The sequence below is a fragment of the Homarus americanus genome, unplaced genomic scaffold, assembly GCF_018991925.1.
Source record: "Homarus americanus isolate GMGI-L3 unplaced genomic scaffold, GMGI_Hamer_2.0 scaffold15794, whole genome shotgun sequence".
NCBI classification, from domain to species: Eukaryota; Metazoa; Arthropoda; class Malacostraca; order Decapoda; family Nephropidae; genus Homarus; species Homarus americanus.
Genome location: NW_024748849.1, coordinates 867,291 through 890,662, shown reverse-complemented (window position 1 = coordinate 890,662; position 23,372 = coordinate 867,291). Strand labels below are relative to the sequence as shown.

General features: G+C 40.2%; 2 protein-coding genes across 5 annotated transcripts in view; both read left to right on the top strand.

Moving 5' to 3' along the window:
- The first annotated feature begins 836 nt into the window (after positions 1 to 836).
- LOC121853089 (protein O-mannosyl-transferase 2-like) lies at positions 837 to 13,895 on the top strand. Of its 2 annotated transcripts, XR_006086266.1 has the most exons (19): positions 837 to 998; positions 2,549 to 2,653; positions 2,894 to 2,978; positions 3,074 to 3,178; positions 3,460 to 3,568; positions 4,689 to 4,797; positions 5,214 to 5,373; positions 6,065 to 6,171; positions 6,503 to 6,588; positions 7,380 to 7,530; positions 8,174 to 8,363; positions 8,720 to 8,874; positions 9,188 to 9,279; positions 10,241 to 10,395; positions 10,826 to 11,015; positions 12,265 to 12,405; positions 12,644 to 12,912; positions 13,234 to 13,472; positions 13,522 to 13,895. XR_006086266.1 is itself a non-coding variant. In XM_042347024.1 (18 exons), exons 1-18 carry the CDS (start codon positions 913 to 915, stop codon positions 13,402 to 13,404), a joined length of 2,466 nt encoding a protein of 821 aa, XP_042202958.1. In that variant the 5' UTR covers positions 837 to 912; the 3' UTR covers positions 13,405 to 13,895. The 2 variants fall into 2 exon arrangements, 1 of the variants encoding a protein (XP_042202958.1); XM_042347024.1 differs by having other exon boundaries at positions 13,234 to 13,895.
- A 1,102-nt stretch (positions 13,896 to 14,997) lies between these two features.
- LOC121880481 overlaps positions 14,998 to 23,372 on the top strand; it is a 32,035-nt gene continuing 23,660 nt past the window's right edge. The window contains exons 1-4 of one of the 3 annotated variants that reach the window (XM_042387688.1): positions 14,998 to 15,065; positions 18,932 to 19,127; positions 20,408 to 20,495; positions 22,713 to 23,331. In XM_042387688.1, the coding sequence (XP_042243622.1) occupies positions 18,935 to 19,127; positions 20,408 to 20,495; positions 22,713 to 23,331 (900 nt within the window). In that variant the 5' untranslated portion in view covers positions 14,998 to 15,065; positions 18,932 to 18,934. Of the gene's footprint in view, positions 15,120 to 16,969; positions 19,128 to 20,407; positions 20,496 to 22,712; positions 23,332 to 23,372 lie in introns of all 3 variants that reach the window. The other 2 variants (XM_042387685.1, XM_042387687.1) reach the window with 2 other exon arrangements.

Here is a 23,372-nt window from a genome sequence, read left to right as displayed (position 1 = left end):
TAGAGAGTATAATATATATTTATCACTTGAGATATAAAATATATCCAAGAGGAATCATGTATCAGAATGTACAATGTATCAGAATGTATTTATTGTGTGAACATAATAGTGCGTGTTAAAAATATAGTGGGATTAACTACATTATTTTACTTCTCACGTTTTTTAAAAACATTGAGAGCGTTGGTGTTTATTATCCAAGACACTGACAATGTTATCCAAGACACTGATGACGTTATCCAAGACACTGATGACGTTATTCAAGATCCTTATTACATTAAATGAAGGAGGAATTAGAGAAGATTGTGACCTTGGTTAATCATAATATTAAATAATGACACATTACTGATCAATATAACATTAATTGAAGAGTTATTTGCTGAACATTTTATGTGTTTGTGGCCGTCCTGGGCAACACCTGCCACTGTGACGTCACGGGTCGCCTCAGGCCAATCACAGCCACGTTGGTACCACTCTCCTGCCTGGCGTACGATGTATTTATCCACATGTATTGTTGTTTTTTCCTTTTGCTATTCATCATTATTCTTCAAGATTTGTTACTTTGGTCTCAATTAATATATTTATCATCTATATTTGAGGAAAAGAGAAAGTAAAAGTATCAAAGGTTAATATATAATTACAGTCAAGTTTTCTGTGAAGTGCATTTATCGTTAACAGACGAGAAAAAAATACAATTAAAATTATATTCATGTAGTTATCTAGTCCGCTACGGAGTATTGCTGAATTAAAAATTTTATTGCAAAGGCCAATTACATAAATAATATTTGTTATAGTTTTACCGTAAGATATTTTTCCCGGCGGGAGATTTGCCTGTGGTGATGACAACGTGGGCAGTCAGGTGTTGGGGCTGATAGTAGTCGGTGGTGGAAGGTGTTGCACTTCTATACAACAATTATGTCATGTAAAGAGCAAATACATAATATTGAAGAGAATACGACGGATGAAACTCTTATTAAGAAATGGAAAACTAATAAGAGAAGGTGAGATTGTCGTTAATACAACATTAATGTTACCTGTACTGTTATTATTTATCTCGGAATATGAGCAATGTTATGATAAATATTTTCCTACCCATCAGGAAGGATGCAAACAAAAACATTAATGTTCACCCAGACTTGTTGGATGAATATCGCGAACATTATGTTATAATGTACGTATTAATATTTGTTTAAATGTCATGAACAAAGTTGACCAAGATGTAGTAATGCATCATGATTATTAACATAAACTGTCTATACACCCATAGATGTACGTACATACAGTACACACCTTACTCACTCACTGGGCACCTACTAGAGGTGGTCACACTAAGGGAAGGAGGTCAGTGACCTGTGTAGGATCCTTCCATTGTTCTTGATAGTTTTGTCAAGGATTGTTATGAAGACCAGTACTGTTCTTGATCACAGCTTGACCTGGTACAGTAGACCGTCCCATAAGTCTACCAGTCTGAGTGTGAAAAAGTATTTCCTTATATTAGTTCTGTATGAAAACTTGGCGAGTTTATAGTTATGTCCTCTCGTGTTGTGGTGCGTGACACTTCATAAAAAATGGCTCGGGTTCACGTTTTCTGTCTTTTTCAGGATTTTGAATGTTTCAGTAAGCTCTGCCCTGTTGTGTCTTGTCTGAAGGGTTGTTAGTCCTATGGCCTTCAGTCTACTTGGTATAATCTAGATGACATAGTTCCGGTATCACCTTAGTCGCTCCGTGTTACACCTTCTCTAGGGATATGTTTGGTCTTCCTGGAAGTAGGGCTTCCATGCCTGTATACAGTAATCCAGACTGGGACGTACTTGAGCTTGTACAGTTGAAGGAGCATTTTCTTATGTTTGTATTCGAAGGTACGCTTAGATCTTTTTCCTTATCAGCAATATCCAGGAAAGTGTTATTAAAGAACAGTTGTGATGAGGGTTGCTGTATCCTAAGTGTAGGGTCGTACATTTCGTAATATTAAAGATCACCAGCTCCGGCAGGTGTTTCTGCACTGTTACCACCACATCGTCTTGGTCTGATACCTTCCCAAATATCTTCGTGTCGTCCGCAAACTTGACAATGTGACTCGACATATTTTCATCTATGTCGCTTATATAGATCACAAACAAGGTGGGTCCAAGGATAGAGCCTTGTGGTACTCTACTGAGAAAATTTTCCCATGAAGAATGTACTCCAAACGCCCTGGAGAAATCCATGTACAACACCTCCATTGGTGAGCCTTGGTCCATGTAGTCTGTTACCTTTTCAAGGATCAGGAGTAAGTTTGTCAGTCTGGATTTTCTCTCTATGGAATCGTGTTGTACTGCGTTGATAAGACTGTGTTCGGTCAGGTGTTGGATGATGGCGTCCCTCAGAATTTCCCTCCAAGAGTTTGCATATATGTGATGTAAGGATGATCGACTCGTCTGCCACCTCGAAACTTTACCAAATAAATGTTTATCCATACATTGGTAATAATTTATTTATCATTATATATGGTGACAGGTGAGTTGTTATAGTTGACAGGTGAGGTGAGTTATGTGTTTGTTTATCATTACAGGTGGAGGCTGACGAGTGAGGAGCGTTGGTGGGTCTGTTACATCACCCTCACCATGCTGGCCCTCACTACCCGCCAGGCCTCCCTCGACCAGCCCTCGGGAACACTGTACGTACACCAGCTAGCCTTACCTACCCATCTACGTACACCAGCTAGCCTTACCTACACCAGCTAGCCTTCAGGGACTGTGTGTGTAAATATTAATTTGGAAGTCATATACTTAATTATTACTGACGCAAGTGACCATAGCCAGTTTATTTATCTTCCCCTTATTGACGCTGCTGTGGTGACGCTGCTGTGGTGACGCTGCTGTGTGTGTGTGTGTGCTGGTGACCCCCTGCTCTCTAGGTGGGACGAGGTTCACTTTGGTACGTTCGCTAACCACTACATAAACAGAACCTTCTACCATGACGTTCACCCTCCCCTGGGCAAGGTGAGACACTTCAGGAACCAGTGTTAAAGTGATTCAGGTGGTCTAACAGTGTGTGTGGTGTTACAGATGGTCTAACAGATGGTGTTGTGTTACAGATGGTGATCGCGGGGGCAGCTTGGCTCTCTGGGTATAATGGGAGCTTTGAGTTCACCCAAGGCAAGAGATACACCCCTGATATAAACTATGTGGCCATGAGATCCGTAAGTATACATTCTCTCTCTCTCTCTCTCTCTCTCTCTCTCTTTCTTTCTCTCTCTCTCTCATATAAAATCATCATTATCTCGTGTAAGAATATACAGTGTATATCTCCCTCAACACCTGAAAACATTCATTATACTAATCAACTATATTTAAACTTAAGCCAAGATTAACCGCACTTTACATTATGATTATTAAGTTTTGTCTTTTGAATAGTATGTATGTGTGTGTATGTATGTGCGTATATTTGTGTGTATGTGTACAGGGTATATGTACGTTACAGATGATGGCAGTGTTGGGGTCGTCACTAGTGCCATTAAGCTTCCTGCTGGTGTGGGAACTGTCTGCCTCCCTTGGTGCCTCCAGCCTCGCCGCCCTCTGTATCCTGACGGGTGAGTTATTACTACTACTAGCCACACCTTCGCCGCCATTTTATTACCTTAAAATTAAATATCCTAATACATAAGTAGCTACCCCAGCTGTGTTGAGTTAGTTGAGCCGCAGATTTATGCGGCATTCAGTGACTATTGCCTCATAGTCAATATCTGCGACTGTTGTCGGCTTTGGGGGCCGAAGATCTCGTTCCCATAAGGCAAAGCAATGCAGACCTAAGCAGAGAGAAGGACAGTCGACATCTCATCCAGGCTGTAACGTTGCTTCTGGGCTGCAGCTTTTGTTCAAATAACACATCGGCCAGTCATGCATAGAAGCATCTTGCACTTGGTCCCATTCCACCAGAGGTTGTGAACACCAGAGATCTTACCGAGGATACGCTTTTCCCACACGCATCTTGTTACCCAACTTTCTGGCATCATCCTCAGTGACTTGCTTTCCATCTCGTATGAATTTTAATCTCTCCCTTCATCGCTGCTACATTTTCCTTGCACTTATTCCTCACTTGTGTTCTCTGGCAGAATAGGTGAGGGTATTATTGCCAGTATTTGACGAGCTAATGGGACCAGAAAGGTGACGTGAGTGTAATTGTTGAGGTAAGTCATCTCCTTGATCATTTCTTGGGTAGATCAAAAGGGGACCACCTAACAACTTCTGAGTAGACTTCTTTGACACACTTCTCTGCACCGTTCCCCGACAGACCCATTCAATGTGTTGACTGTGTCATTCACCTCATGTACAGTATTTTCCGACTGATTGGGTTCATTACTATCGTCTAAAATGTCGTCCTCAGGTGACAGATCCCTGCCTGAGGGATTTAGACAGCTGGTCCCTTTCCTACAACCCACACACCGTATGTTGTTTCTCCCACAGCAAGGACACGCATTACTACTACTGCTCTCCCTGTCATTATTTTCTTCTGCTTCTTCTTCTTCTGTCTGCCATTATCTCATTCTCCTGCTTTTCTTCGTCTCATTGTTATTCTTGTCTTCATGTTTACATTTTCTTTACTTAACATTGTATCTATCTATCTACTTATCTATATGTACAGTACAGTCTACTGTATATTTATCATAATTTCTTGTTAATAATATGGTCGCTGTTGTTGTTGTTCGCTAGACACGTTTATTCACCGCCTCAACACCCTGATACTGCTGGACCCTCCACTGCTGGCGTCTATCTTGGCCTCAGTCTACTGCATCACCAAGTTCCATAACCAGAGACACAGGTACTGCTTTACGTCGCGCGCGTGTGTGTGTGTGTGTGTGTGATTCATAAAGAGAGTGCGTAGGAGGAGAGAGGGAGAGAGTGAGTGATAAAATAATTAGGGTTAGGTTAGGTTTGCATAGATGAGATTAGGTTAAGATAGGTTCAGTTAGAATGATTAGGTCTGGTTATAAAATATGAGGTTAGCTTAGGTTAGTTTACAATGGTTATGTAAGGTTAGGTTAGTTTACAGTGGTTATATAAGGTTAGGTTAAAGCAATTTAAATTATCTTACATCTCAAAATAACGTAAAAGTAATTAGATTCCGTCGAGATAGGTCAGATTAAGGTGGTATAAGTTAAATATATTTAAGTATATTAACCCAGGGATAATTTTAACTACAATATAATCAATCAACACATTAACCCACTCTAACAGGGCGTGGGGATGGGCGTGGTGGGCGTGGTTGTGTCTCACGGGCGTTTGTCTGGGCACGGTGATGAGTGTCAAGTACGTGGGCGTGTTTACTGTGGGATTCGTCGGCTGCCACACGGTCTATCAACTATGCTGCCTCGCCGGGGACCCCCACACCCCTCTGGTCGACCACGCTGGTGTCATGTGCAACCTACACTAACTACACATTAACCTACACTAACTACACGTTAACCTACACTAACTACACATTAACCTACACTAATTCACCACATTAACCTACACTAACTAATTCATCACATTAACCTACACTAACTACACATTGACCTACACTAATTCACCACATTAACCTACACTAACTAATTCACCACATTAACCTACACTAACTAATTCATCACATTAACCTACACTAATTCACCACATTAACCTACGCTAATTCACCACATTAACCTACACTAACTACACATTAACCTACACTAATTCACCACATTAACCTACACTAACTACACATTAACCTACACTAATTTACCACATTAACCTACACTAACTAATTCATCACATTAACCTACACTAATTTACCACATTAACCTACACTAACTAATTCATCACATTAACCTACACTAACTAATTCACCACATTAACCTACACTAACTAATATCAAGATAGATATATCACATTAGTTCACCATGCAGTATAATTAATCAGTACAGGTATATGTGAATAGTAAGCGACTGAATCAAGAAGAAACCAAAATACCCGTAAGCAACTATACCATTATGTAGAATCAACGAGACTAAATAACAATAAATCTACAAAAAATAAAATGAGAGAGTAAAGTTATGTTGGTGTTGTTACAGTGGAAGGTGTTGCCTCATACAGGAGCGCGGGCCGTAGCTCTCATCATCCTTCCCACCCTCGTTTATATCTCATCCTTCGTCGTTCACTTCTGGATTCTTAAATCTTGGTAAGTTTAAAGGTATTTCTTCGATAATGTGGTAGGTTTAGTTGTTGTCGGAATTATTTAGTTGTATGAATATTATTTTTCTTATATCTCGGTTGAATAATATATTTAAGGCCGCTCGTCTATATTTCCGGATAGTAGCGGATGTTGGTTAAAAAAAACTTGGGTGTAGACGTAACCCAACAAGATCTGAGACGAGTTTAATGACCAATAATTATTTATCTCTATATTTTGAGGACCGGGATATTCAGATGTTGGATATCCAGTGTGTTTATCATACATGGATATCTTCTAAGGTAGACATTTTACAGTTCTCCTCCCACCTCCCCTTTAGGAACCCCAACGCAGGAGGGTTTTATCACACCAAGTTCTTCGCAGCGTTTGACAACACGGAGTACGACAACCTAACCCTTCCTGAATGTATGTATAGTATTGTCTTCAGTCAAAGTACCATCTTCTGAGGGTTGGTGACCACAGCTCCCCCACTCCAAATGTTGTCATGGTTTATATAAAAAAAATATATATATATAAATTTTGTTTGACGTATTTATTTATACATTTCCATAACTTATTTGATCTTGGTGATATAATACAAGCTGCATTCAACTTACATCCCTTTAAACACTCCAGGATGGTAACAGTGGCTTGTTTTAAACACTCCAGGATGGTAACAGTGGCTTGTTTTAAACACTCCAGGATGGTAACAGTGGCTTGTTTTAAACACTCCAGGATGGTAACAGTGGGTTTGAGCCAAGACTCAGGATGGTAATAGGTTTGTTTAAAACACCAGACAGTGTCAGTGGCTTGTTTTAAACACTCCAGGATGGTAACAGTGGCTTGTTTTAAACACTCCAGGATGGTAACAGTGGCTTGTTTTAAACACTCCAGGATGGTAACAGTGGCTTGTTTTAAACACTCCAGGATGTGGGTAACAGGCTTGTTTTTACCTGGTGATGGAAAAACAGGCTTGTTTTTGACCCAGGATGGTAACAGCGGCTTTGGTTTTAAATGACTCCAGGATGGGTACAGGGTTGTTTTTAAACACTCCAGGATGGTAACAGTGGCTTGTTTAAACACCTGGTGGGGATAAATACAGTGGGTTGTTTTAACACCAGGATGGTAACAGTGGCTTGTTTTAAACACTCCAGGATGGTAACAGTGGCTTGTTTTAAACACTCCAGGATGGTAACAGTGGCTTGTTTACTTTTCAGATGTGCAATATGGCGCCAACTTGACCATCCAGAGCAGCCGACCCATCTGTGGCTTCCTCGAGTCTTGGTTCGATCTCTTCCCCTCGGAGTGGACAGCCCCCTGCCAACAAGTGACCACCTCTACTCTTAGGGACCACGAGGCCCTCTCCTGGTGCGTCTCTCTCTCTCTCTCTCTCTCTCTCTCTCTCTCTGTTATGCTCATCCATCACAAATGCCTAATCTAATTTACTCGCACTGTGCTTTGGCTGTAGAAGGGCCCTGTGAACTATATTTGTATTCTACTCCAGCACCAGTATGCCAGTAATCTACTCGTATTATATCCTTTTACATTTTCAGTCTTTCGTGGGGTACGCTGTCGAAAGCCTTGGCAAAGTCTAGGTATATATTATCGATAATGCCAACACATTTCAGGATCTAAGTCCAAACATCCAGCACCTTAAGCAATTGTGTCAAATAGGATCGTCCCGGCATAAAACCAGGTTGTCTCGTAGCAAATATTACATCATGGCATCCCATACAATGCTCTCTAGTATTTTACACACTATGATGATCAATCTCACCAGACTATAAGTATTCATGTAGTGACGATCTCCCTGTTTGAATATATAGGACTTTCATGTGATCTTTTGCTAGTTCATGTATCTGGTGAATGGGATCTTACAGAGCTCAGCAAGCTCGTTACACAACTCTCATAATACTCTGGGATGTAAATTGTTAGGGTTTCTGTTACACACTGTTTGCCATACTCTAATCTACTCGTATTTTATTTGGGATTTACCTGTTCCATGTTTCAGGATAATCAAGAAGGTAGACTTAGATGCTGGGGCTGTGATAGATGGGAAGGACCCGCAGCAGGAGGTGGTATTGGTGCGTAATGGTGACTATGTGATGCTGACCCACGCAGAGACTGGCCGCTCCCTGCGCTCACATGGCCACCGGGCGCCCATCACCAAGAGGCACTTCCAAGTCTGTGGTTACGGTGATGTAAGGCATTCTTCTTCCTGAGATATTCACCAGGATAGATAGACAAACTTGTATAGTAAAATCGTCCTATAGGTTCACACTGACTCAGCATATACAGAGACAATGCAGGTAAGTATGCAATGTACTTACATCGAGTGTAGGTAGACAAACACTGTGCATAGTGTAGATATACAAACAATATACATAAACACTGAACTGCAGGTATACAAACAAAGCATTAGGTTATGGAGACGTTAAAATGTTGCTTTTTTATATTAAATTCAAGAAAAGAATACTTCAAATGACATTAATATATTCTGTAGGCTATAATTATCTATCTTTGCGTCTTTGTTCCCCTGTATCGCTGTATGATGTAGGACGGTGCTGGTGGGCCGTTCGAGACGTGGCAACTGTTAATACCCGGGGAGGAGGTCGGGGTGCCCCTCACCACCATTAGTCACGATTTCCTGTTGAAACACTACAAGATGAACTGTTACCTCAAGGCCAACGAGAAGGTCAAGCTACCCCCATGGTTAGTATGTTTCTCTGTCTCTTAAGAAAGTCTCTAATCTTGAGAGAAATGACCAAGTTGAAAGCGTAGTGAAAAAACAAATTGGTCGAAGAAATTCTTGTTGATAATACCCTGATACGTGATGTATGTATAGAAGAAGTGGACCAAGAATAAGCAACAATAACGAGAAACGTATTTATGAAGTTCTAGCGACATTTAATTTCATTTAATTCAATTTCAATTTATAATTTTACCACTTAGCTGTCTGGTTGGCTGGTCTGCTCTTTGTTACAACCTTCATTATAAGTTGATACTCATGCAAGTAAGTTTTCAGGGCGTTCAAAGGGGCGAAGGAGGTGACGTGTACCAAGAACCGTGAGCAGCCCGGGATTGAGTGGCACATCAACTGGAACGTCAGCCCCATGGGTCAGTATTATGATTATCTAAGTCAATATCGTTTAGTTTCTCTGTGTAAATATATCTCAGTTTTATTTGGTATAAATTTAATGGAATATTAATGCCAATTGTCGGTAGTGTTAACTTTGTTAAGCCTCCCTCCAAGTTGGAACGTCAGTCCCTTAGCGCGAGGAGTTATTCATTAAATGTATCTAGATTTTCTTTAGTTTAGTTTTTCTACGGTTTTCTTTGGCTGTTTCTACCCAAACATAATTATTATCTTTTCAATAATACTAAACTTGATATATCGCATTTAAGTAAACCGAATCTAATCTTATACTTAACACGGTTAAGATTCGTTTTAGTTTCACCACGGGACTTCATATTTTTATTTATATAGGAAGAAAGAGCAAAAAAAAAAAAATGGGGAAATACTTTATTCTATAACGTTTCAGTCGCCAATTTATATTTTTCGAGTATTTTGGAGCGTGCTCTCACGTTCACAAAAACCGTGAAATTTCATCATGACACCTCAAGAATGTTGCTTTCATTGGTACCATTTTTTGTTTAATATGGCGGAGGGTTTGGTAAGTTAGGTAAGGTTGGGTAAATTTGATGAAAAAAGGTTCATTTGCGACGGAAATGAAGGTCAGATTTGTTTAAAAGAACACACGAAATACACTAGGACACCCTTTTTTGTTAGTGGTTTCCGAGGTGCAATTAAAACAAATCTTTTCCCCTAAAACATAAATCAAACTAACCTAACATGACTGAGGTATAACTCCCAGAAACAAAATCTTCGTCCTCCACTGACAAAAATGTATGTGCAGTGGCAAATATAATTTAGTAGAAAGGGAGGACCAAGCCTCGAAAAAAATGAACATTATTTTATTTCCATCCTCTTATCTGTTTATTTCTTGTAAGCAAAAGGGGGGAGGGCATTCGGTCATGATCCTCCCCCTTATATATGCCACTGTGTGTTTGTGTATAGTGAACAAGACGATATCGGTGAGGGACAAGACGGTGGGTTTGTGGGGCAAGATCTTCTTCCAACACCTTAACATGTTTATCGGGAACGCCGTCCTCATCACTGGTGACGACAATGACCGTAACGCCAGACCCTGGATGTGGCCTACAAATTGGCAGGTGAGTTTTCTTTGGTGAGATGACAGATATTCAGTAAGGTCTTCATGATGATTTATCGTGTACATAGACGGTGTATAATGGTATATAATAAGTCGATTTAACCAAAGATAGACTGAAAAACCTGGCCTCTATTTATTTTCTTGTCTTAAATCATTACCCATGCACTTACTAACTACAATGTACTACAAATATCTATGCCACCTACCTACAACAACCTACTACCACTACTATCCATACCATTAGCCATTACCATCCACAATCTACTACCACTATCTGCACCACCCAGTCACCACCATCTACCGCCAAACCATCCATGACAATCACCACAATCTACCACCGCTATCCATGTCGTATAGTCACCATCTACTACTACAATCTACCACCCAACCACCACAATCGACCACCACCACCATCTTCTACCATCATCCAGATCCAGCTGTTGGGGTCATTCCCGGAGAACAAGACTGCTGAAGGCGGAGGTGAGGACGTATACGCTGTAGGCATGACCAACCCTTTACTCACCTACCTCAACCTGATGGGTCTGGGAGGCGTCTTAGTGCTGAGCCTCGCCCACAGCTACTGCAAGTCCCGCTGCCCACACCAGGATCCTGCCCTTGTTGGTAAGTGGCATCTCGGTGGGTATTATGCCATAGGTTAATGAAGACTTGGTTAGGTTGGGGTTCGTTTGCTTAGGTTGAACTTAGTTATATTGACCTTAGTTGGGTCAGGTTAGGCCAGGAAACATTAGTTCGTGTTGGTCTAGCCCTAAAGGACGAAAACAACGTGTCCCTGGAGGGTGGCAGAGAAGCATCAGATATCTTAAATGATTTATTTGTATCAGTACTCACACAAGAGACGATGTATAACATGCCAGTACCTAAGAGAACGTATACCTCAGGGGCGGAAACTGAATTAAAAGAGATAACAATTACAGAAGATATCAAAACGAAAGTAGTCAGGTTGAAACAATTCAAGGCCCTGGAGTGGACAGAGCACAGACCAAGGTGATAAAGGAGGTAGCAGACGAGATTTGCTCCCCACTAAGACTATTATTCAGGAAATCCTTGGATCAAGGTAACGCGCCTAGGGTAGAAAAAGTGTAGCAGAAAACTACAGGTCGATCATCCTTACATCACATATATGCAAACTCTTGGAGGGAAATTCTGAGGGACGCCATCATCCAACACCTGACCGAACACAGTCTTATCAACGCAGTACAACACGATTCCATAGAGAGAAAATCCAGACTGACAAACTTACTCCTGATCCTTGAAAAGGTAACAGACTACATGGACCAAGGCTCACCAATGGAGGTGTTGTACATGGATTTCTCCAGGGCGTTTGACAAAGTCCCACATGCACGACCAAGATCCAGGCACATGGCATCACAGGCAAGAGTTTGACGTGAATTAACAACTGGCTCGAAGACAGGCAACAAAAGGTGGTCATAAATGGAGTAGAAGTTCGCCAAGTTATTTTTTAAAAGGAACATAATGAAATACTTTTTCAGAGAGAGGGTGGTAGACTTATGGAACGGTGTACCATCTCAAGCTGTGGAATCGAGAGCAGGACTGGACTTCAAAATAGTCCTATAGACAAAATTATCAAGAACAATGGAAGAATCCTACACAGGCCACCGATCTCCTTCCCTTGGCATGGCCACCTCTAGTGGGTGGGCATTAGGTAAATAAGGCAGATTGCCATTTCTTAGGTAAGGCTAAGTTAGGCAAGACCAGGTAAGGTTAGGACACGTGTTAGTCTACCATTGATCAGGTCAGGCTAAATTGGGTAAGCCAACTTCTTTTTTTCTTCTTTTTTTTTAAAAACTAACAAGAAAATTATGTAAAAAGTCCTTAATGTTTTGTTCAGAAGCTCGAGGGAGGACCTTGGTGACGTGCTGGTGGTTGTTGTTGTGTTGGGCCATCCACTACCTGCCCTTCTTCTTTATGAGTCGTGTCCTCTACTACCACCACTACTGCCCCTCCTACCTCTTCTCCTGTATGATTACTGGTGAGGCGCAGTTAATACAGTGTTGACACACAGTAATACAGTGTTGACACACAGTAATACAGTGTTGACACAGTGATACAGTGTTGACACACAGTAATACAGTGTTGACACAGTAATACAGTGTTGACATACAGTAATACAATGTTGACACACAGTAATACAGTGTTGACACACAGTAATACAGTATTGACACACAGTAATACAGTGTTGTGATGGAGCTGTGTTCCTCCTCCACCAGGAGTGTTGTTGTCATGGATTTGCGAGACTTTATCCAGGAAGGTTAGAGATGACCTCCGTGAGGAGTTCTTGGGAGCGCTGCTCCTGGTGCCCGTCTCCGCCCTCTTGGCCTCCTACATCTACTTCTGGCCTCTAGCGACCTACATGAGGGGCGAGATCTTCGAAGCCAACCCAAGACTCAACCCCGGCCTCGACTTCTTCTACTTGGGTCAGCTGTGGCCTGAGTTTGGCTACAGGAAGAGCGAGTTTCAAACTATATCGACTACCTTGGTCAGTTGTGATGATGGATGTTGTCTCGTTACCTCTCGCTCCCTCTATCTATCTCTCTAGCTCTCTAAAAATTCAGGTCTGTTGGGGAAATTTGATGTATCTTTTCAGATAAATAAATATTCTTTATGTCTAAGGATCAGTTCAAAGGCTTCAAATAAATTTTGACGCTGATTGCTAGACCCATAGATATGCCCTTAATGTAAGTGTCCATGGTGTGGGGTTTTAATCCTGTGGGGAGATACTGAAAATATACTTGCATGTGGTCCTCCCAGTACGTGTGTATACTGTATTAATTCCTGGAGTTGCACGTGGTCCTCCCAGGTTGACCGCTGGTTGAAGGATCATCTGCACAACCCCGATATCAACGCCACCTTGTACTACACGACGCCTCTCGACAACACTGCCAGTCACCCCAGTGCCCTCCAGCCCGTCCCCGCCTCCAACTATAGCCTCTGGACCCCTGGTGCTGTGGACCCTGTGGGGATACTTTAACACTTAGAATATATTCTTAGTTAATTCAATGAAAGTTATTAAAGGTTTTACTTCCATTATTTATAGAGACTGGGTACCTGTTCAAATTAAGTGATAAATTAATGGAATAAAATATGTACTGTAAGGTATAATACCAGAAAATATTTAACATTTATTTAGGATGGGGTTCGACCGGAAAGGGAAAGTGACATTGAAAACACTTTTTTCATTAGTCTTTAATATGTACCAACATATATCCCAGATTTATGAAACAAAAGACACATTCTTTGGATGGGGTTAACAGAACAGATAATCTTTAGTGTCCTTGAAAACAAAACATGGATTTTGTTTAATAAAAAAAATAAATAAGCTCAAAATTCTCTTAGGTCAAAACAGGCAGCGGATGACCTACCAAACACAGGATGACCCGCCTTTGGCCTTCACGCCGTCAAAACCACACAATTGCTACAGTACGAACCACGTACAAATTCCGAAATAAATCATTCTAAGAAGCTCTGGTTTGATTTATCCTATCTCTGTTTCTTTTTCACTTGCAGGGGCGGATCCTGGGGGTCCGGATCCCCCTTTTCATTAGAAAATTACAAGACTGAAATACAGCTGTAAGCCCCACCCAAAACCCCCCAGCTGGGTGGGCTTGCTGTGTTCGACATGTTCTCCCATATACCACCCCCCATCCCCACCCCCCTCTTAATATTCTTGGACCCACCCCTGACCTAAGTCCAACTATTTCGTTTAAGCAGAAGCTCTTTCCCTATCAAAGGATCTACAGATTTTGCAGGATTTCCTTTTTTTTCATTGCCACAAAGCCACAAGTCCAGGAAACCGTGAGGGCAAACTTTTTCGGAGTGAGAGTTCAACTTTTGGAGCAATTTCTCAGATAGTGTTGTGACGGCACCGAGTGTGAGCTCGTTCAAGACCAGACTTGACCAACACTGGAGCAGATTCAGATATATTCAGGAGCCGGTGCATGCCCAGTACTTGCCAACAGTGAGTAACAGAGACGTGACCGACCGTCCAAGCGGCTAACGAGCCGATCAGTGGCGAAGAGGACAAAAGTAAGTACAGGAGGGAACCGGGAAACCTGTGATGTTTGGTAGTGTCACAGATAACACTCTTCTTACTTGTGTCCGAGCCGAGGCTTGAACCCCCAGGTAATACCAACATAAAGCCTAAGTAGGAGTCCTGTTGCTGTTTATTGTTGCACTGTACAGTAAGTAAACCTATGTGAATTTGTGTGATAATTTTACTAACTAAATTTTGTCAATATATCTATCTATTTCACTCTTGATTTATATTTTCGTTTTTGTAGTGTGTGTTAATAGTTTCTCGTCTTGGTCAACCTCCAGCAGGAGAGGCGGAGCAGTGTTGCCAACTTAGTGGAAAATAATCACACTGCGTCATATTTACAGGTTTCAATAGCAATTTTTTTTTACTTATTTGAGTGACTTTTGTTAATTTATATGACTATATTATTAAATTATGCAGTTATTAGATTCATATATAAAATTTAGCTGAGTTTAGGTTGATTTAGGTGAAGTTTAATGAGTCTTAGCGATTATCTTACCGGCTTGTGTTATTTGGAGAGGCTAGAGATGGACACCGGTGACTGGCTGACCCTTAACAACTGTTGTTCGTTACCCGTTAACGACGCTATTTGAAGTGTAAGATTGGTCTACCTCTACTTATCATTTTGTCACTTCACGGCTTATTACCCGGTTGGTCATTTCTATTTTATACACAGTTGGTAACTAATTATTGGCCAAATACAGGTCGTAAAATGTATCTTGAACGTGTAAGTGTTGGTCAAGTAAGTCTGGTTTGAAAGGAACTCCATTTAACACTGGCTAGTTATACTGGTTTGAACTTTAAACAGTCACGATAAACAAAGTCACTGTGGTGTAACAAAGGTATTTCATTTGTTATCACTAAATGAATCTCGGGAATTTTTTAGTTGTAAGACATAGTTTCAACTTTGATTTCGTATAGTGGCAACGAGTGAAAATTTACCATATCAAATAGTTCAGTTCGGCAGAGATGATAAATATTATGTAGAAGCACCAGCCTTGTGGTTGTCCTGTTGACTTGACACTTATTTGGACCAGCTTGGCTTGATAGCGATAGTCAGCCATGCAGTGATTGTCTGGAGAATGTGACTTTTTGCTAGTGAAGCTAATAGCTGGTTGTAACGGTAATTATTTACGACTTCACAGCCACTGATTTTTTCATCGTAAATTAAATTAAAAATTTTGTTATTTCACTTTTATTGTGGACCTACAGTATCTTAGTTTTGGAAAATTTGTTAAAAAGCGGTTATTTTTCACTTAAACCTAACTTAACCTAAATTGATATGTACAGTATTGGACATTTTTCCGTGACTGGTTAAGTTCCTACTAACGCTATTTTACCGTGAGTGCACTCTGATTGGCTAAGTACTTTCTGTTTAATATGATGGGGGGGGGAGGAGGGGTATGCCCCCTGGCTAGGAAGTTAGGTAAGATTAGGTAGGTTTTTTTGGTTGGTTAGGTCAGGTTCTATTAGGTTCCAGTAAATGTCGCCTGTTTTATAAAGATAAGTTTCCATGCACAACAGAAATAAGGTTAAGTATGTTTGTATCTACACAATGATTGACTCACGGCAAAATACAATAAATGCCAAATGCAGTCAGAGTCACGGTTAAATATAGTTCTCGCATTGTTTGCCGGTAATGAACGATTAGCCAATCAGAATGCACTCAAAATAAAAGTGCAGTAGTAGGAACTTAGCCGGTCACGGCAAAATATCCACTACCTAGTTGATAAAAAAACAAGTGGCAGAATCGTTGTTAGAAGACCTCACCAACCTAACCAAAGAAACCTACCTAAACTTACATAACTTCTTAGCCATAAGGCTCAACCCTCTGGACCCCCCGGCATATTAAACAGAATGTAGTGGATATTTTGCAATGACCGGCTGAGTTCCTACTAACGCTATTGTACCGTGAGTGCATTCTGATTGGCTAAGTACTTTCTGTTTAATATGACAAGAGGTCCACCCTGCAGCTAGGAGGTTAGGTTGGTTTCTTTGGTTGGTTAGCGCTGGTTCTATTAGATACTAGGGTAAAATTATCCTTTCGGTCATCTAGTTATTTTTAGGATTTAAAATTTTGTAATCAGTACTCTTAAGACACTTTTCTTCTATAGCATTTCTTTGGCTCATGATTACTTTCAGAGAAAATTGCAAAATCTTTGTAATTTTCCTAAGTTGCTGGAATTTGAAATTGTGTTTTTCCAATGTTTTTTTGTGTGTTTAATACGAATCTGATGTTCATTTTCACTGCTAACCCCTATTTTTTTTAGACCCATTTTCACTGCTAACCCCTATTTTTTTTAGACCCCCTCCCTTATCCAACTATAATGGGACAACCCAAGTAGGAACCAAGGGTTTTTGTTGGGGTCAGGTCAGGTAATTTTTTTTTACTAATGTTTTTAGTGTTATGGACCCTAGTTTGTATAGCCCCCAACTTTACCAAACCAAATCATTAGGATTGGCTCCCTCCTAATTATTGTAAATATTTTTTTTTATCTAGAAATGGATATGGTTGACAACCAGTATTGACCAAGGGGATAAACAGTATACTGTAGTAATGCAAACATCACATCTCCCAGCTGTAAAAGATGGCTCAGTGGACACCGCTTGCGACTTACCCGGCACCGCCAACTGTGACATACCCGTCGCCACCAGTTTCGGTGATGTTAGAAGTCATGAAACTTGTTCATTACCATCCAGCTCTAGAGAGAAAGGGACCATAATAAAAGATACCTCAGGTAACTGGAGCATGAGTGAGATAGATGTAACAACAAACATGCCTCAGCCAAGTAAATCTTCCACGTCCCTATTTCTCACAGACGATGTCTTTAAGATGCCAAATAGAGCAACCAAGCCAACACTACGAGCATCACAAAAGGTGCCAGGAAATTTAAAAAAACGTCTTTTCACTGCACCACAGGGATGGAAGAAGTCCCAAAGAGTAGTATATTCACAGAAGATTCAAAGTTCACCTCCTGTTTTGAGTATAACAAAAGACACGTCACCTTTTTATGTGGATCAAGTAGAAGACACTGTGAATGAGCTTGAAGTCATATGTTCAGGTATATATTCTCAATTAGAGAATTTAAATATTCAGTTATGTGACAATGAGACTCGGGCATCAATGTCTGGAGTGTCAGTTGTATGCAGTGATAACATTCCATCTACAACACCTATATTAACCGGCTCACACATGAACTTTCCAGATACCAAAATTCGATCTTCACCAAAGAACATGAAGTTACAAGGAAAAAGGAATTTGCAGAATACAGTAGAAAATAATTCCTCTTCACTAAAGTGTGAGCTAGATAACCCACATTGTAGTTCACCTGAAGACAGAGGTATTCCAAGGAAGACAGGGAATACATCACACTCCCATAGGCACACAAGAAAACTTTTTAGACAGGAAAATATACACTTGGATTTTGTTGTGAGAGATCCAATGTTTGATGATATTGGAACTATAGTTACGCAAGTTGATGAAATGAGTGTGTTTCCAGAAGGTAATCCAAAGCTTTTAGTAGCTAATGATGGGTGTAAAAATTTTTATCAGTTTGAAACAAAGGATAGAGTTGACAGTAATTCTTCACATACAAGTGGCACTGGTAAAACATGTGTATCAAAAGGTCCTGCCTGCAGGAATAAAAAAGAAGTTATTCCTCTGGAAAAGACTGGGGGAATAGAAAAGAGGAAGAAGAGACAGTCTCAGACGGTGGCAACAGCTCTCTGTTCAGAGGCAAAAAAGGCACGAAGTGGTGTTGACGAAAGGCCTGGTTCATCTAAGAGACAGGCTGGTTTTCAGGCATCATCACAAGCTCTTTTGAAGACTGGATGTGTAGATAACACAAATCCATCATTGATTAATAGGAAAGAGATGCATGGAACAGACCATTATGAAATTGACTGTTGGTATGCAGACAATGGTCTTGAAGGTACAACAAAATACACACATGGTGAAGGTCACTTTAGTCAAGATGCTCAAGGATTTATCTACTCAGGATCATCATCAAAGGGTCTGGCCAACACTGTGTCACAAGGATCTTTAACAGCTGATGCAGATTTCCATGAAGATAATGCAATACAAATACCGTTAAATGGTCCTAAATATAGGTTTAATGATGGAAACTTAATGGAATATGAAGTTGATGAATCCTCTCAAGGACACAGAACTGTGGCAGAATGTAGCCAGAATGGGAATATTAGTGTTGGGTGTTTACCACAAAGGCAAGGATTTCTTATATCAGAATCTGACAAATGCGAGAATTCTGGTCCTTTACCTCTAGTGGACAGTGCTGTGTATGCTTTGAGCAGTGACACCAGTATTAAAGGCTATAATGTTGGTTCCGGTGGTCACTTAAACAAAATAGTAACAGGTGATGACATATTTCATATTAAAAATACACAAAAGTTCAGCTACAGCAGCTGTGATAATGATAAGGCTCTACCTCAGTATGATTTACAGACTATGGGTGTGGCTGATCCACTTAATGAAATACTACACAGTAATGAATTAGGCAACACAGCAGTGCAAAATGGAGCAGGTATTAAGTTCCCAAAAGAGAAGGATAATGATAAACTTAAGGGAGGTGGTGATGGAGCCAGTGGTAGTGAAGGTTCAGTGGACCCACCTGACACAACTCTATCTGCTTTTGTTAAAAGTAAGTAGCTTTCTGTATCCCATTGTGTGTGTGTGTTTATGAGATGCCAATGTTTGTGAAGCAAGGGGGAGATGAGCAGGTTTGGGGGTCTTGTAAAAGGGTAATACCTTATTTACTGTAGCAGAACACTCATGTTCCATAAGTGAAAATGAGAAAATGGCAACAATTGAAGTGAGGGAGATTTTTTGTTTGTCAGTGTATTTGATCCCATTTGTGGCCACCCAGCTTTAAACAGCAAAAAATCTTTAACCCTTTTGCTGTGTTATTTATTTTCAGCTTGGTTCTCAAATGTGTCAATTCACCAACAAAAAATGAAAACGGTCAGGTGTAGTTTTCTCATACATTTTTATCAGGGTATGTTTCTAGCATGTAAATTGATTAATAAGTACATTCACTCGCCATAGTTTCGATGCACCCTCTACCCCTACTCCTGACTTGATGGAAGTCGTAGCCTTGGCTTCATACCAAACGCCGCTCCCCCCTCCACACACACACACCCATCGTTCAGTGATGCAATGTGGTAGCTCGAAGCTTCGCTGGATTGTACGAATAGCAATTCATGATGTAATATTTGAGAATATGCATGATGCAGGGTTTTTTAGTGTCTTCGCAACACTTTTTTTACCATCACTATACTTAACCTCACTACGACTTCATTCGAGCCAGGAGTATGGGTAGAGGGTGCATCGAAACTATGGCGCGTGAATGTACATACATTAACAGGGCATTTATTGAATCATCTATTGACTCAAAAATAGACAAATTTCCTTATGAAGTTATCAGATTTACTTTTAAAGCATCCAGAGATACTGAAGCATAAAATAAATCAATATATAGAACTACCTCAAATTCAAAGAAACAGTAACTAAAGTTCAGCTAAACTTCCTGTAAAAAAGAATATTAAAATAAAAAATACCTGTATACTGTCCTATGGCTTCATATAAAACAATATCATCCTTAAAAGGTTCACAGCCAAAGTATATTGAATACAAAATAAAAATGTCATCTTTTCATACCTTGCTCATGGCTCCTACTCACACTGGCAATACTTGTTATGTGTGTGGTAGATCTCAAATCAGGGTGTTATGCAAAGAGGTGGCTTTTCAAGGCAATGGTCACAATAGTAAGAGGTCTGTTTCCTTTTACAGGCACCTTTCCCCTAATATTTGCAGCTTTGAGGAAAAACTGAGCAGACTTTACAGTGAGGCTTGAGTGTGGTGGGGTATTAAGTGTGTGGTGTGGCATTATATGGGTAATAATTTTCTGCTACCCTTTCATAGGCACATTTGAGGGAGACACTTCAGGCAACTTTTACGACTCTGATCATGAAGACGTACTTTCTATATGTGCCAGCATGTCGGATGGTTTGTAAGTGGATGCTAACCGGTTACTGTATTTATCATCAATTTATTTTTACACGTTGGTAATATGTCCTGTATCTTAAAATTAGCAAGTACACACACGCACAGAATTGCTATCACTAATTGTATTCATTCTACCTAACAAGGGTATACTGTAGGTCCTGGAAAGATTCATCCCCCTACAGTTGGGTATGGAGATATCACATATAATCATCCCCCTCTACAGTTCATGTCATTCAGAGGAAGAAATTGAAAACCTTCCAAATCTGGGAACAACTACTGTATACTGTATACACACACATTAATGTAATAGATTGCTTTATATCGGTTGGCTTGGCAAATAACATTATACAGGTAGTAGTCAAGCATGTATCATTATCATCATCTATTAATTTTTTCAGGTTTAGAAGTACTATTTTATTGAGTTATGTGGTAGATACAAGTAAGATTAAAAATGTGGCAACTTTGCAGCAGGCAGCCAGCCGCATGGACTGTGATTGGAGAAATTTACTTTGCTTGTACTGTACAGTACATACCTATTTTTTGCAATTTATGCAGCTATTGAATTTGGGTACAGAAATTTAAAACATACATGCATGAAAACAATATATGCTTGTATTAATGATAAATACCAAGAGTTATTAGCTGCATCTAGTGCCATATATATTTGTAAGTAGGGTACATGGCACCACTTGTAACTGGACACACGAGACCCAGCCACACAGCTCACATGAAGTTAGCCAGCCGAGTCGTTAACACCACCGCTCCACACCCCTGACAGACATACATTTATTGACTTAAATGCCTGAAGCACGCAGGAATAGAATGATAGTGGTGGCGATACACAACCGTAGTATATAGTTTGATTCGAATACACACACACACACACACACACACGCACGCACGGGGGTTCCTGGGTTACGAACGAATTCCGTTCTTGAGAATGCTCTTAAGTCGGAATACATTGGTCCCTCGGTTACCGAGCACAATTCGTTCCAGAAGGTTGCTCTTTAACCGAAACCACTGTTTCAATGGGTTTTTGGGTAATTGGTTCCAGCTCACCGATAATTACATACAAACTAAAAATAAATGCAGTAAAGTACACTTACTTTGAGGTGTGCATGTAGAAGGCTCCTGGTTTATGATGATGATGATGGGAATTAGAAGTGGGGGTGGAGGAGAAGGGAGAAGAGAAGGCATTGGGGTGGAAGAGAAGTCACCCCATGCCGCCATTTCACCCATAAAATTTTAGTTCACTTGGTGTAATTGAAGATTACTTTCTTTAAATCAACACTGCACTGCGCTATATATTATTAATATGTAAAATATATTTCAAAATGACCAATAATTTGACTGGAAACACAGAAAAAAAGCGTTTATGTTGGAGAGTCTCAAACAAGATGTTCCTTCCTCTGAACTGGTAAACAAACTGACGCCAAGCTTGGTGTGTTGAGTGGCTGTTTGGCGCGCAAAAAACTAGTTTCCTGTACTTGAATTATGTTCAATAATTGTTAAAATGACTAAAAAAATTAATATAAAACTTAAAATTATTGAATACCGGTAGTACAACCTTCTTGATATTTACTAAAATGATAAGGAATTTAAGCCCTAAAACCGATTACTGTATTGGCGGACTATTAGTATAGCTGGTGGGCAGCCAAATGCAGGCGAAAACATGTTGGGAAAAATTCGTAAGGAATTCGTTAACCGAGGGTTTGCTCGTTAACCGAAGTGGAGAATCTTATGGAAGGTAATTCGTTAACCGAGGGATCACTGTACATACCCTACGTGCACCATATCATAGCATACCAGTAAGTCCTTTTATATATCTCGAATCAATTTAAGACGGAATTTTTTCCGTTATTTTTCAATAAATTTAGGAACTAGTTCACTAAATTGAGATTAATTCCGTTAATTCACTCGCACCTACGGAGACCCCTCAGACACATGATAATTATGTACATAGAAACATTATTGACGGCTTACCGTAAACTAGGAGGTTCAGTGTTTGTTTTAAAAAAAGTTCTATTGTTTCCAAACTTTTTTTCAAATTGATAGCTGCACTTGATTTAATGAACTACTTTGCTAAATCGAGCGAAAATAACGGAAATTCGATTTAGCAGAAATTTCGATTTAACTGAAAGGGGTGGCTCGAATTAGTTCATTAAATCGAGAAAATACCGTACAGTACATGCTAAATCAGTGTAAACTTGTAATCCTTTAGTTGCAGTGATTTGGAGCTGGACAAAGATGACCAGAGAGATTATCATAAACTACTTGGTTCAGATGAACTGGCAAAACACTCTGGAGGGAAAGAAAGAGAACCTGTGCAGAGTAATGTGTGTCTTGACCAACAGGCGATGCAAACTAATAGTTACCAAGAAAATGCTTCACATCTTGGAAGTGAAAGATACAGGCTTTGTGTGTCTGAAGGTGAATACACAATAGTAAGTATGACAAAACACTTATCAGTAAAGGTGGGTGGTGTGAGCAGTGTGGACACACCTTGTGTACCAGGAGCTGTTATGGGTCTGGAGAAGACTGGGCACATCAATAGTGGAAAAGAGAGTAAGGAAAATGGTGTTCTTGCAGACTCCTCATCACCATCACATTGTCTTTTGATGAAGCAACCAGAACAAGCGTGTGTAGAGGAAAAGACGTATTCGAGACAGAGGAACCAAGATTGGGAAGCCTCAAAGCCCCAAGGGTCATCTTGTCTAGAGGACCAGAAGAAGGGATTTGACAAGTTTTTCCCCAAACCAAGAATGGGCAACTCAAAATATTGCTGCTTTTTTGCCAATAATGGTGTATGCTTTCGTCCTACTTGTCATTATAAACACCAGGTAAGATTTTTAAGTATTTATTGCAACTTTCAGCTTTGGTC

What these genes read in the sequence shown, in the direction of transcription:
- LOC121853089 (XM_042347024.1), top strand. Translation starts at nt 913, where the DNA reads ATGTCATGTAAAGAGCAAATACATAATATTGAAGAGAATACGACGGAT. An exon ending in GGGACCCCCACACCCCTCTG is followed by an intron (nt 5,374 to 6,064) that starts GTCGACCACGCT and finishes GTGTTGTTACAG; the next exon opens with TGGAAGGTGTTGCCTCATAC. An exon ending in TTCTGGATTCTTAAATCTTG is followed by an intron (nt 6,172 to 6,502) that starts GTAAGTTTAAAG and finishes CCTCCCCTTTAG; the next exon opens with GAACCCCAACGCAGGAGGGT.